Source organism: Cyprinus carpio, chromosome B9 (assembly GCF_018340385.1).
Source record: "Cyprinus carpio isolate SPL01 chromosome B9, ASM1834038v1, whole genome shotgun sequence".
NCBI classification, from domain to species: domain Eukaryota; kingdom Metazoa; phylum Chordata; class Actinopteri; order Cypriniformes; family Cyprinidae; genus Cyprinus; species Cyprinus carpio.
Genome location: NC_056605.1, coordinates 25,271,764 through 25,284,779, shown reverse-complemented (window position 1 = coordinate 25,284,779; position 13,016 = coordinate 25,271,764). Strand labels below are relative to the sequence as shown.

The following is a 13,016-nucleotide window of genomic DNA, read 5'->3' as shown; positions in this document are numbered from 1 at the left end:
ACCACTATGTGTGAAAGGGATTTGAAAATACATACAGTACAAAACTACTCAAAGGACCAGGATATATTCAGCTCAGATATGTTTATTCAATTAGCGTAAGCTTCATGGCTCCTCAGTTAATCAGGGGGTCTGGGGCAAATGTTGCGTTTGCCCCAGTCTCATGAGTGTAGTATCATGGGAAAGTACTCTGTGTGAATCCATTGATTTTAAAGCTATGCTAATTAGGAGCGTTTAATTGGAAACAGAGGGAGTGCCATATGTGGAATCTGACTAGAGGGAATACAAATGGAATGGAAAACCAACAATCTTTCCAGTCTAAAATGCTCTTCAGAAAACACAAAGTTCCAACTCTGAATTCTAATAGGAAAAGCTGTTTATATTCAAAAGGCAGATAAATGTACTCCTGTGATCACATATTCTATTCTAATGCATTAAGTTCCTATGTTGTTTGAAAATCATAAGCAGCCAGCAGTTAGGCCAATGAACTTCTTGATATCTTATCCACCTTATTTTGCAGCTAAAATAATAAGCAAATGGCACCAGAATCCTCACATATTCAAGTTACAAATGGCCACGTCCACTCTCACATCAAAAATAAAGTGGAAACATACATTTTGCTGTTGTTGCCACTTAAATTAATAGCACTGAAACTCTGAAATTTGTTGCAATTAACGAACATTAACTACAGCATTTGCCTCTATAAACTCTTAATTTGTTGCTTATTAATAGTTAGAAAGGTAGTTGTTAAGTTTAGGCCTTGGATAGGATTATGCTCATGCAGAATAAGTGCTTTATAAGTAATAAACCTGTCTTTATGTTAATAATAGGCATGTCATCTATAAAAAATTATACTGTAAAAATATAACAAATACCACAATTAAACAATTAAAATGCAGAGAATGCCTTAAAGCTTCTTACTGGCTAAACAATATGCCTTGTTTTTTTCTTTTTTTGCAATTTACAGAGCCAAGGGCTGTCATAGAGACAGGTGTGATATCTCTATTGCAGTTACATCTGGTGCCCCATTTTCTGCATACTATTCCAGAAAGAAATATTACTTACAGCGCCTTTAAACTTATTTCTTGCATCAGTGAATCGTCTAGCTTCAAGTCATGTTCAGCACACCACCATTGCGACAATATTCATCATTCAACCCAGAGAACAAGAGCACAGGATGGAAATATATTATATATTTCGATTTGTTCCAGAGAGGGAGAGAGAAACACAAAGATGACTCAATCCAAACCAAACCAAACGTGTGGTCACCCTTCAAGATCCTCAAATCTTTCTTACATCATAAACCTTGGAAAAGATGCCAGTGTGAAAAGGTGTAGACTGAAATACCGCAGGTCTTAAAAATGCAAGCAAGATGAAGAGGTCTCGGGCAAATGTGGGGTGTTTATTTCTCTCTCTGGAACCCTGAAGCCCTTTCATGCTCTTTAAAACTCTGGTGAGTCAGATGTTTTTATTCTGGAGCCATCTTATATGCTTAACACCCTAGCAAAACTACTGCCTCAAAGCTGAACCAAAAGATTAGGTAAGGCAATTGTGCCATGTAAGTATTCAAATTTATTTCAGAATCAATACACATAACTACATGAGCATGTTTTGTTTTATCACATCATTAACAAGGCTCTGAGGTCATGCCACCTCTCTGCCATAAACCAGGATGGAATGAGATTACGTAGACCATCATTATGGCTTTAATTAGATCAAGGACAAAAGCTCAGCGATACAGTGGCATCATTTTGAGGTTTCAGGACAAGAAAGGTCAATGAAACTCCAGCCACTTATATAAATGCCACAACAAAACAATTGTATGTCCACTTCACTAAATTATGGCATATTTTATGATGCTGTTGTTGGAACAAGTACACAGAATGGCAAAACTGGATTTAGCAAACAATATACTGTAATATAATACAATAATTTGCCAAATTCAATTTTTTATTAAAAGATTTATAAAATGTAATTATATTTTAATATTAATTTAATTTTATTAATTATTTAAATACCTTTAATATAGTTAAGTCAAGAGTGAAAATAATATTTTAAAATAAAATAAAACATAATAATACAATTTAACACAATATAATTACATTTTCCAAAGCTACAGGTACTGATGAAAAATAATTTATTTTACATGAATTTATTATAATTAATGTAAAGTTTGTCCAAGTTGAAAATTATATTTTATTAATTAATTTATCTAAATTTTATAGAGCTATTGTTGAAACGATATAAAAAAAGACAATTTAATTTTGGAAACATTATAATAATAGTATAAATTATAGATAGTTCCACTCAAAAGTGAAAATTGTCGTTATTCACTCATCCTGATCTTTATGCTTTTATTCTTTTTCTTAATGGAACAAAAAAAAGATGATTTTTTTTTTTATACAGCAATAACTCAGAGTGTCCTGATAATGTTAAAAAATAGTAGAAAGATAAAATAATGGCAGAATTTCAACTGATGAACTATTCTTTTAATTTTCTGCATACAAATTTATGTTGAGATTAGAGCAACAAAAAGCCTCAGCGGTGACACATAAAAGTGCAACACCAGAGGATTGTTTAAACCACCCACTCACTGAAAGCCAATGAGAACCTAAGCACAAAGTAAACAAGATGCTTTTAAGAAAATTAAAATCAGTGGATCATCGTTAAGTGTTGATGCAAACACAGTTAAAAAGAAAGGATAACTGTCTCAAAGTGCACAGGAAGTGGGCTTTCTAGTGATGCAGAATGTCGCCAATAGCAGATTGGAAAAGCAATAATGTTTCAGTGCAGCCTGAGGGATGCTTCAACTCATCAGAATCACTACACAAAACAGAATAAATGCATATTAACTCAAGTTTATTCCAATGCACTGAATTAGTCTTTTTGCATCCTGTCTTGATTCATATCCACCTACGAGCAATGCAACAACACAACCTCTCAGCTGGACAAAGAAAAGCTGGTAATAGGCAGAAAATGAATGACTGAGGGAGGCACAGCTGTGTGCTTTGTTAGAGAGAGCGACAAAATGTACCTCAGCATGTGTGTGCGCATGTATGATTTTGAGTGTGATTGTGTGTAGATGCCCTTCTATATAAAATCTACTGAGGACTGTTATTACTTCCCCTCTATCATCCTCTTTGCAAATGGTGAAATTGCTTTTCACCTACCATAAAAGAACAAAACAATATTCAACCGCTCTAGTAATTTTCCATGAGTCATATGTGCTGATGACAAATTAATAACTTTGTCACTCTGCGAGGGTCCATTAGCAAAACAAGAGAAATCCTTTGAAATCCATGCAATTTATCAGGGATTATAATTTCCATTTGGATTCAAATATAAATGATGTTTGAGACCTTTCATTACACACTCCACTGAGCATTTGTGCGGACATTTTGACCTCTGGGGCCAATGGAAAGTTGTGCATAGCCAACAGAATGCTCTCCTTTCAATGCAATTATTGCTAAGTGTGTGGGCTGAAGCCAAATCCCACACCTTACTGCTTCCTCACAAATGCAAACGCAAACGTTTTGAGACTTTCTTTGCTTTGCATTGAGAAAGCCACTTAAAGAGAAAGCCATTTTAACAGCAAAAAGAGCAATCCATGTCATATACATTCATTAACATACAAGAATTTCAACTATGATTTGTAAGCTAATCACCTCGAGAAGCACTTGAAAGAAAGCTACGTTTAAAAGACTCAAAGTAAAGAGAAAACAAAGGCTATGTAAGCAACTCTCTTCAACAAGATGATAAAGCTGTACATTTTGATGTTTCTCTCTACATCCATATGTACTTTTCTCTCTGTACATCATGTACATACTGGTTTTTCCACCCCAGCAGTTTGAAACATCCATCCAACTCCGTAATGCACAGAGCAATTACAGGTGAAATGTTCCATGAAGAGACAGAGACAGCAGGCACTTTTGCGAGATAACTATTCACTGAGGATGTATATAAGTACTCTCAGTTTGAGTGTCAGCTGAAGCAGACCAGAAATATACATTACTGTTGCATGTTTATAGATTTATAGGCTAAGGGTGGGTTGCACCAATAACGATTTACACCGCAAAGGGGTTTGTTTATCCAGGTTTTATTTTAATTCAAGCCGCGTTGCACCACTTAAATTTAAACATGGCTTAACAAATCAGTCATTAAACCTACAACCTGTGATTAAATTTGATTGTCTGCCATGATTGATTCACCATAAATGGCAGTAAGGTTACTTGTTACTTCCTTTTTTAGTGACAATAGAAACAGCCTTTGCAAGAAGTACTAGTATGTACATAGTAAAGGGTTATTTAAAGAAAAAAAATCCTACTGTTATAACAGTTATCGAGATCAAAGACATACAACTAAATCTCTAACTTAAATTCAGAGGTTATATTAATGAATGCACATGATTAAAGCTACACTATTAGTTTAATGATGGTTGAAGTACAAACTAGTAAATGTACCATAAATCTTAGTCCTTATTAGTGCAACCCACTGTGAAATACTTGTTTGCTAAATTTAAACATGATGGTCACCAGCCAGCCTGGTGTCTTGCATCACAATCTAAATCAGTAATGATTCTCAGACAGCACTGACTATTTCAAAGCAGGCTATTTTTACCATTCATGTAATGACAGTATTTTACAGTTGTAAACCAGGCAAAAACATACTCTCCCCCTCATTCAGACTGACTCTAATTGAATAAGGTCAAGGCAAAACTCCTGCGCTGAAGGGCTATATATAGCTGTGATGTCTTCCTGTGTAACCGGAGAATGAGTGGCCTATTAACATCACAAAAATCTGAAGCCTGGCACATTCCACTGTCAGAAATAACCAGAGGGGTAGAGATGGTCCTTCAGGCCGAGAAGACAGGAGAGACATTGGCAGACATTGAAAAAAGCGTAAGAAATGCAGAAATAAGAACAGAGAGAAAAGTTAGAGATTCATAGACTGGGAATGGTCAGAATGACAAAGTAGTAAAAAACAAAACAATATAGACTCCAGAAAGATCGAAAAGAAAGAAAAGGGAGGATGACAATGCGTAGGAACAGGCAAAAAAAAGACATTGTGAAAGAAAAGCAAAAGAGAAAGGCATATGGCATTTAGCTGAGTGACAAGACAGGTGTAAACACCACAAGTTGTCCAGAGGATTGACACATGCATCATGACTACAGACGTCATAGACACATACTCTAGATCAGTGGGTCTTAAATGGTTTTGCTTCAGGACCCATTTATTTACTGGCATAAAACATTTTGACAAAAAAAAGAAAAAAAAAAGTTAAGAAAAATGCACTAAAAACCAAAATGAAAAATCTTGATATTACTATGAACTGTCAACAGTCAACCAAATAAATTAGCATGGCATAGGCTTAAGAAAAAATATTGCACTACAAATGCACTAAAAGACAGCTATTTATATTGCTATAGTAACTATGCACAATAATATGGATATCTTATATTAGATTGCAACCTAATGAGAACAACCACTGCCTTAGAACAGTTTTCAGCCTTTACATGCCCAGATTCTCAAGCCATTTAAAAAAAAAGGAAAAGTAGCATAAATTTAAGTTCTGTACGCCTTATACAAAATATATTCTCCACAGATCCTCCTGGAGTACACTCGGGGACCCCCAGAGGTCCAGAGACCTTAGGTTGAAAGTCCTGGCACTACAAAAACTAAACTGGGTCCAGTGAGATGCAACAAACCCTTAAAAAATCTAAAACCCAAAAGAAGATCATTAAGGGTGAATTCCGAACGGCTTTTTTGTGCCCTTGAAGGGCACTTCGCGAAGGGGATGCCATTTGTAGGGACGTTCCAAACGAAAGTAAACAACTGAATCCCTTTGCGAAGGGCCCTTAAGGATTGAGATTAGCGAAGGGAACATGCGATGGTCACTTCACGGAAGTGATTTCCATTTGTGATCATGTGATCTTGAGTTAGGAGATCTTGCGACGCATTTTAAAGCAAAGTTGTGGATGATTTAGACTTCACATAAAAAACGCAAGAAGAACAGGCTAATTAAATGTGTCTTTATTTTAATACAAAATATTTTTAGTCAGAAATATTAAGTTTAATCAAGTTTAGTTTGAAAAAACTTAATAGTACATAAGACTTAATAATAATGAGAAGAAATATATATTTGCAACAACTGGTGGAGTGCTGAATGCTGCTCGCACGCGCAGCATTGTCAAGGTAACATTTGATCAGTCATTCCCTTCGCCAAGGAAGTTCCAAACACTTATACGAGACAGTAATGCCCTACACCCATATGGATGCTCACTTCCATTTGGAATTTGCCCTAAATGTCAACCATAAATATCAAATGCAATGAACACCATACAACAATTGTGCATTTAAAGAGAATGCTGCAAGTACAGCAGAGGTGAAAGTTTGACCTGGCTACATAAAACACCTACACTATTTCTGTTGATGGAGTGCAAATGAGAAACCCAAATCCAATAAGACTCATAAAAAGCACCTGCATTGCTGAGCACTGTGGCGATAAATGTTTGTGGCAACCATAACAGTGTCAGAATGATGTGCTCTGACGTGGCCAGTTCAGCACGGTGACTGTGAAGGACAACAAAGAAACAAAGTCAATCCATCTGAACACATCAGAAGCTGGACGCCATCACCTCTCATCACAGCACTGATCCAAAACCAATGAATTTACTCTAAACAAATAAAACTATATACCACATATTCCTTTCTGACAAAATTACAATTGAAGTATTAAGATACAATTCACTATTATTTTCTAGAGTTAAGTGATTTACTGAAAATTCAAGATGTATGTGTGATGATTTTGTTGGTTAGATCAAATTAAGCATTGTTACAAATATTGCAACTGTTGTCTTTTACTTTTACTTGAGTGATACTTGTATGTAACTAAAACACCAATTTAGATGCCAGTTATATTAATGAAGTTTAAATTGAAGACATAAAACATCTATAACCTGGGTCTTAACACTGTCAACCAATGTTGCAATATTGTCTCTGATGTGTTTTATTTATATCCTAAAAACCCTTGGATGTGAATCAAACTTCCCATTTTAAAGCAAAAACTTAAACATCAAAATAATGAACATTGTTGCAAGGCTGAAAACTATAGCAATAACTTTTTTTTAGCTATACTGCCCAGCTCTATTGTTCACACATTCCTTGTAAAGACATATCGTTTCTCTGGGAATCTTTGTACATTACTACCGAGACAGATTTTAGACTGTAAAAGAAAACAATATCTGCTACATTTCAGCCCAAAGGTAATTGCAAAGAGCACATGAAACCTCCTCTTCTTTCCCAGGTTAGTAAGAAGGCGAAATGCTTATTTAAAACCTTCAGAGGAGAAGACGAAGCACCCTGACTTGGGGGGCGGTAATTTCACAGCTCTACTTTGGGACGGTTGAGCAGTTTGTCTCAGCCCATCAGCTGCCCCCATCATTCCACCCTCGGCCATCAAACAGGTCCTTGAGGTAACTGCCACAATGGAACCCCAACCAAACAAAGTGACTGAAGAAGGAGGAGTGGCTACTTCACTTTATTTTCTGTAATTGGATTAGCCACCATTTTGTGAAACACATCAGAGGGATGTGTTACTTCTTTAGCAAATTATCACTTATGTTTGATGTGCAAGAACGTCTGCCTTCCACCTTTTTCTCTGAAGCCTATACTCGATAATTAGTCACATAAGCTTGATAATCGGGCGCAATGTTCTTCTGTTAGGGCTCTTATGTTCCAGTCATTTCTACAAGGCTGTAGGTAGTCTGAGCTCTCAGAATGAAACATTAGGGTTATATTAACATAGCTACATTCGTAGTTACCTTCACCCAAATCCAAAACGGCAAGGACAGCACTGCTTCTGGCCTCTCCGAGATGGTTGGTGGCAATGCAGGTATAGAGGCCAGCATCACTGGGTTTGCAGTCCCTGATCCACAGGCCTCCGTATTCCTGGTTATCCATGCTGAGCAGGTCATCATTGTGGTACCAGAAGAGGGTAGGTTGTGGGTCTCCAGCCACAGCCACTTTCAGGCGGATATCACAGCCGGTACCTACCGCAGCGTTCCTCATCTTCCGGATGAACACTGGAGGAGTTGGGGTTGGGTAGACAGAAGCAGAAGGGTCTGGTACGACCTGATCTGAACTAACTTTTGCTCGTTTTGATGGTATCCTGGGACTTGGCGGAGCCATTCCTCCTGCTTCTTCATCAGCACCTTTCTTCAGGGTCATCTGAACCTCAGCTTTCCTCATGATCCAGTGGGGAGCTTCTTTACAGAGTGCTACACGTTACTAAACTGATTTAAGTTTCAAATTACATCAAGTATCTCTAATGCACAATAAATTGTCCAAAAATAAAATAGCTTTTCTTAATTTGGAGTTTTGATATGGTAAACATATTCCAAACATTCAAGCAGACATCATCAAATGCATGACTACACTCCAGGTTATCAACACCAGTTAAATACAATACTTACTTATAATATGACTTCTTAGAAAAGTGGAAAACTCTACGTGCATTAACAGAAGACCTTCTGAAAGGCCTTCAGGCAAGTAGAAATGTCAAAAGACAAGTGTGTAGAAATTTCTCACAGGTTTTCTGCATCGTAAATGTTTTGGAATATGTTTCTCACATCCTTGAGATGTCCAATTAGAGAAGCTGAAAACAAAATGTTTAATCTTTCTCCAATTAGGCGAATGTAGCTTGCGCCTGTACTCCTGGCTGGATGGTATTTTTAGAGCAAGTCCCTGAGGATCATATTGCATTAGCAGCTACCCCTCTTGCCTTTTGGAAGATTTGGCCACAGCTTTTCACGCTCAGATTCAGGTCCCCCAGTTCTTCAGGATCTAAGGGAAAAAAATGACCGCTGGATCCTTTAGGTGATTACTCAATTGCATGATTTCCAGTGGGTTTCCAACTCTGTGCCTGCCGTGCCCAGACTTTTGTCCCCTTGCCCTCCAAGTTAAGCGGTCTCACTCATGATAGCCCCCTCCCTTTACTCACAAGTCCCCCCGGGGAGGTGACAGACAAGTCCCTCTAAGTCATCAAGGAACAGCTGTACCCTGATAAGTCAAATTTTTTGGACAGCCCAGATACTTTGGCCAAGCCCCTCATCTTCTCTCCTGGCACTCACAACCAATCACAAGCTTCAGAGAGTGTGACATGGGGCCTAATGAGGGAGGGGTTCAGAATAAAGCTCTGATTCATGTGTCAAAGATAGCTGCTGAATAAGAATCAACATCATCACTACCATCAGTTTCATCTTGACAGTGGGATTTTTTTTTTAATTCTCTCAGAAAATAACAGGATTCGGCACTCAAGCCTTGAAAGGATTAATATAATTTTTCAAACAACCCTCAGAACAAAATCTGTTGATATCTGATTACATCATCAGCGATGGAAATAGTTGGATAAAGTCAGGATAAAGAACTAAATACAATCAATGCAACGATATCTTTCAAATTCAAAAGACCATCAAAAGACTAAAAACAACAGCTGCTATACAACATAGATTGCCATCTGCTGGACACTATGTATACATGCAAGCTGTTTTATGGTTCTACATTATGAAAACATACAATATTCATTAACTGTAGTGGATGACTACTTCAATGATTGTACATCTAGAGTTGTAGAATAATGCTGAAATTTTATGTTCATATATATATATATATATATATATATATATATATATATATATATATATATATACACACACACACACACACACACACACACACACACAAACACAAATAAATATATATTAAAAGACTATTTTATAACAGCAAATAAGATATACACAATTGCTGGTGTTAAACACTATTCAAATATAAATCATAAATCATTCATATATATATATATATATATATATATATATATATATATATATATATATATATATATATAAATTTCAGCATTGTTCCATGTGTTTAAATAAGTAGCAAATTAATAATCATGTAAATTAATGATAAAAATATATATATTTAACAAACTCATTTCACATATATATTTATTCATTTTAAACTCCCTAAATAGAAAACATAAAAAATGTCCACTATTCACCGACAATGCTACCTGTAGGTTTTTGAGATATAGATAATCGATTAGAATATCACTAATTAATTGTGTACAGTAAACATCAAGTTCATAACTCAAAATAATATTGTATCCAATGATACAATATAATGCATGTATTAGGGCTATTTATACAGATTTGTATAAAATGTACAATATGACAATTTTCACAGCTTTGTGAATGTTTTACCTCTGATACGTTTAAGACCAGCAGAGTGTTCACAAACCGCCAGCCCTCTAGTACGTTCAACAGATGACTAATGTTCATTTCCCCTACTTTAAAATGAGATCAGAAACAAGTAAATGATTTCAGAGGGCTGAATTTCATGCTAAGCATGTGCCTTCTCCTTGGAACCCCCTTTGAAAGGAAAATCCTCTCTGCAGTTTGTCCTGCAGGATCCAGTTGTCATAGAAACAGCATCGCTCTCTGGACTGCTGAATTGAGAGCAAATGTGTGGATGGTGCACAGGTCTCTGAGTGAGTGGGAGGGAACAGGGGAGGCAGATACAACACTTTACTATTCTAACACAATAGAGGAGATAGCAGATGTTTCAGCAGGACACTGTTTTAGGGCTGAAATGACTGGAAAAGGTGTGGATGAATGGCAGGCATGGCGACACTGGTGACAAGAATGATGACGTTAATGGACAACAATGAATAGAAGAGTTACACTTACGTGTGGTCGAGTCTCACTTAAAGCTGGAAGGAGAGCGCCGTGATGCCGTGATGAGTGGAGCTTCTGGTGTGCGTGTAAAACATCGCCCCCTGCTGGTTGAAAAGATACCCTCATAATTAGGGTGTTTCCTCAGTGATGTCACCAAGGATAGAAACTGCCCACTGGTGATCGCATTTCTCATATTCAGCTCAAATAAATCAGCAATTTGACTAACAATGACCAAATATAAGTCAGCTTAATTTTTGGTGGAAGAACCCAAAAGTCCCTTAAATGTGTGATGTGATAATATGGACAGCAGTATCAGGATTCAAGACATCATGGTTAGTATAGTTAACTTAAAATAAAACCTTTATAAATAAATAAATCTGTTGCTTGAAATAAAATAAACTATAACCATAATCAAATATAATACAGAAAATATTTTTATTTCATTTTATTTCAACATTTTATTTTTCGTTTTAATTTAGTTGTCCTTGATGTTCCAATATAATTAAAACTGAAAAAAGATAGACATAAATAATGATAAAAAAAATTTACAATAACACAACAAAACTACTAAAACTTTAAAATTAAAACAGAAAATATACAAATTAAAATATAAATGATATAACAAAAAAATTAAATAACAAAATATAAGCCATTCTTTAACATTTTACAGATAAATATCAAATGCACTGTAAATATGATACTCACAATATGAGTTATAGTGTATATAAATCTTGTAGTTATTTACAGCTCTAAAATACTTAATCATTTAGACACTTTATTCTCTATAAAATGACTTTTAAAAATTAATCACTCATTTTAACATCTTTATATATGATTTAGGAGGGAGTTAAAAAGCCTTGGAAGAATCCACACAATTCTTTCACATTTAAAGGGAAAGTTAACCCAAAAATAATAATTATTTCATCATTTACTCACCCTTGTTTTGTTCCAAAGCTGTACGACTTTCATTTTTCTGCAGAATACAAAAATAGAGAAATTTTGATCAGTGTACAGAAACATACAGAAACATTCCCATAATCTAGTTTTATTAGTGGTCATCATGAAATTGGATAGTATTTTTGAACTTTGAGCTAATCAGCAACTAATATATTGTGCTAGCAAGTCAAAGTTTTTCTCCAAAAATAATTTACCACATGCAGAATAAAGTCAACTTCCAGTAAAAACATAGGTTACTCTAATTCAGATAAAACTGTAACATCAGTTAAGACTCAAACTAGAGAAGCAATAATAATGGCTTTGACACATTTAATCAATACACCAATTTGTAAGATAAAATGTATTTATTTGGTTTTACAGCAGGTTGTATAATCTGAGTGCATGGCTTGTGACTGCTTTTCTATTTGGTTGCATTAGCCTTATTGTCTATGTAAGCCCTGCATTACTCATATTAGATGGTATGCATACCGTATCACCATCAAGGCCATTTAGGAGAGTGCAGGTTTATACTTTGAAAGTGTTTTCAAAGCAAAACAGCACTTCATGTTAAGCACATAATGAATGTAAAATGCCCTTTGGACTAGAAAGACATCTTGTCTCATACAGGCACACACACTGTACTGTAACCATAAACATATGCCAGTGTGTGTGTAGCTGTGTATAGATTACTATGAGATGCACATCTAAACCCTGGCTTATAAAAAGCCATTCACAGATTCTTCAGTAAGCATTATAAATACCACTTGGATAACAGCTATAAGGAGTCCTGAATAAGGTAGACTGTACAATGTTACATGTTTAAATTAAAAATGTTAGTACACTGTTCAAATAAATATTACATACAGTTCAAAGCAATTAAATAGGGCCTGTATCTTTCATCCTGCTTGTATGGAGGGTAGGCCTATACATTTAATTTTTTGACTATAGTTTGTGCGTTCATGCAAATTATGTACAGTAGCTAATTTACATTTAAATATCAGACCATTTTATTTGTGCCATTTTTTAACCTAAACATATGTTAAAGGTAACATACCGGTTACATGTGTCTTACCATTGTGGCGTTAACTGAGAGTTACGTTACAGGTTAGCAACGCGAGACGAAGTTTCAATATCAAATTTATCTTCATTGCAAGTGAACCTATATTTAACGTAGTCTAGATAATATATTTTTTGGCGTCAGCCTAACTACTTTAGCTTCTTCTAAGGTGAATTTGCGCCAAATTACGTTCGTTTAATAAGACGCAAGGCCTTTGACGACGATTCGCTCTCATGTTGCGTTGGAAATTCATCTTAGTGAATCGGTTCCTTGTACTCGGTTCTCTTTTTCAT

General features: G+C 35.6%; 1 protein-coding gene across 1 annotated transcript in view; it reads right to left on the bottom strand.

Annotated features, from left to right (window-relative positions):
- The window catches only part of LOC109066309 (striated muscle preferentially expressed protein kinase-like), a 79,930-nt gene extending 70,911 nt beyond the window's left edge, over positions 1-9,019 (bottom strand). Inside the window, 1 exon segment of the mRNA XM_042730462.1 lies at positions 7,818-9,019. Coding sequence (XP_042586396.1) covers positions 7,818-8,244 — 427 coding nt within the window. The 5' untranslated portion in view covers positions 8,245-9,019.
- Positions 9,020-13,016: the final 3,997 nt, after the last annotated feature.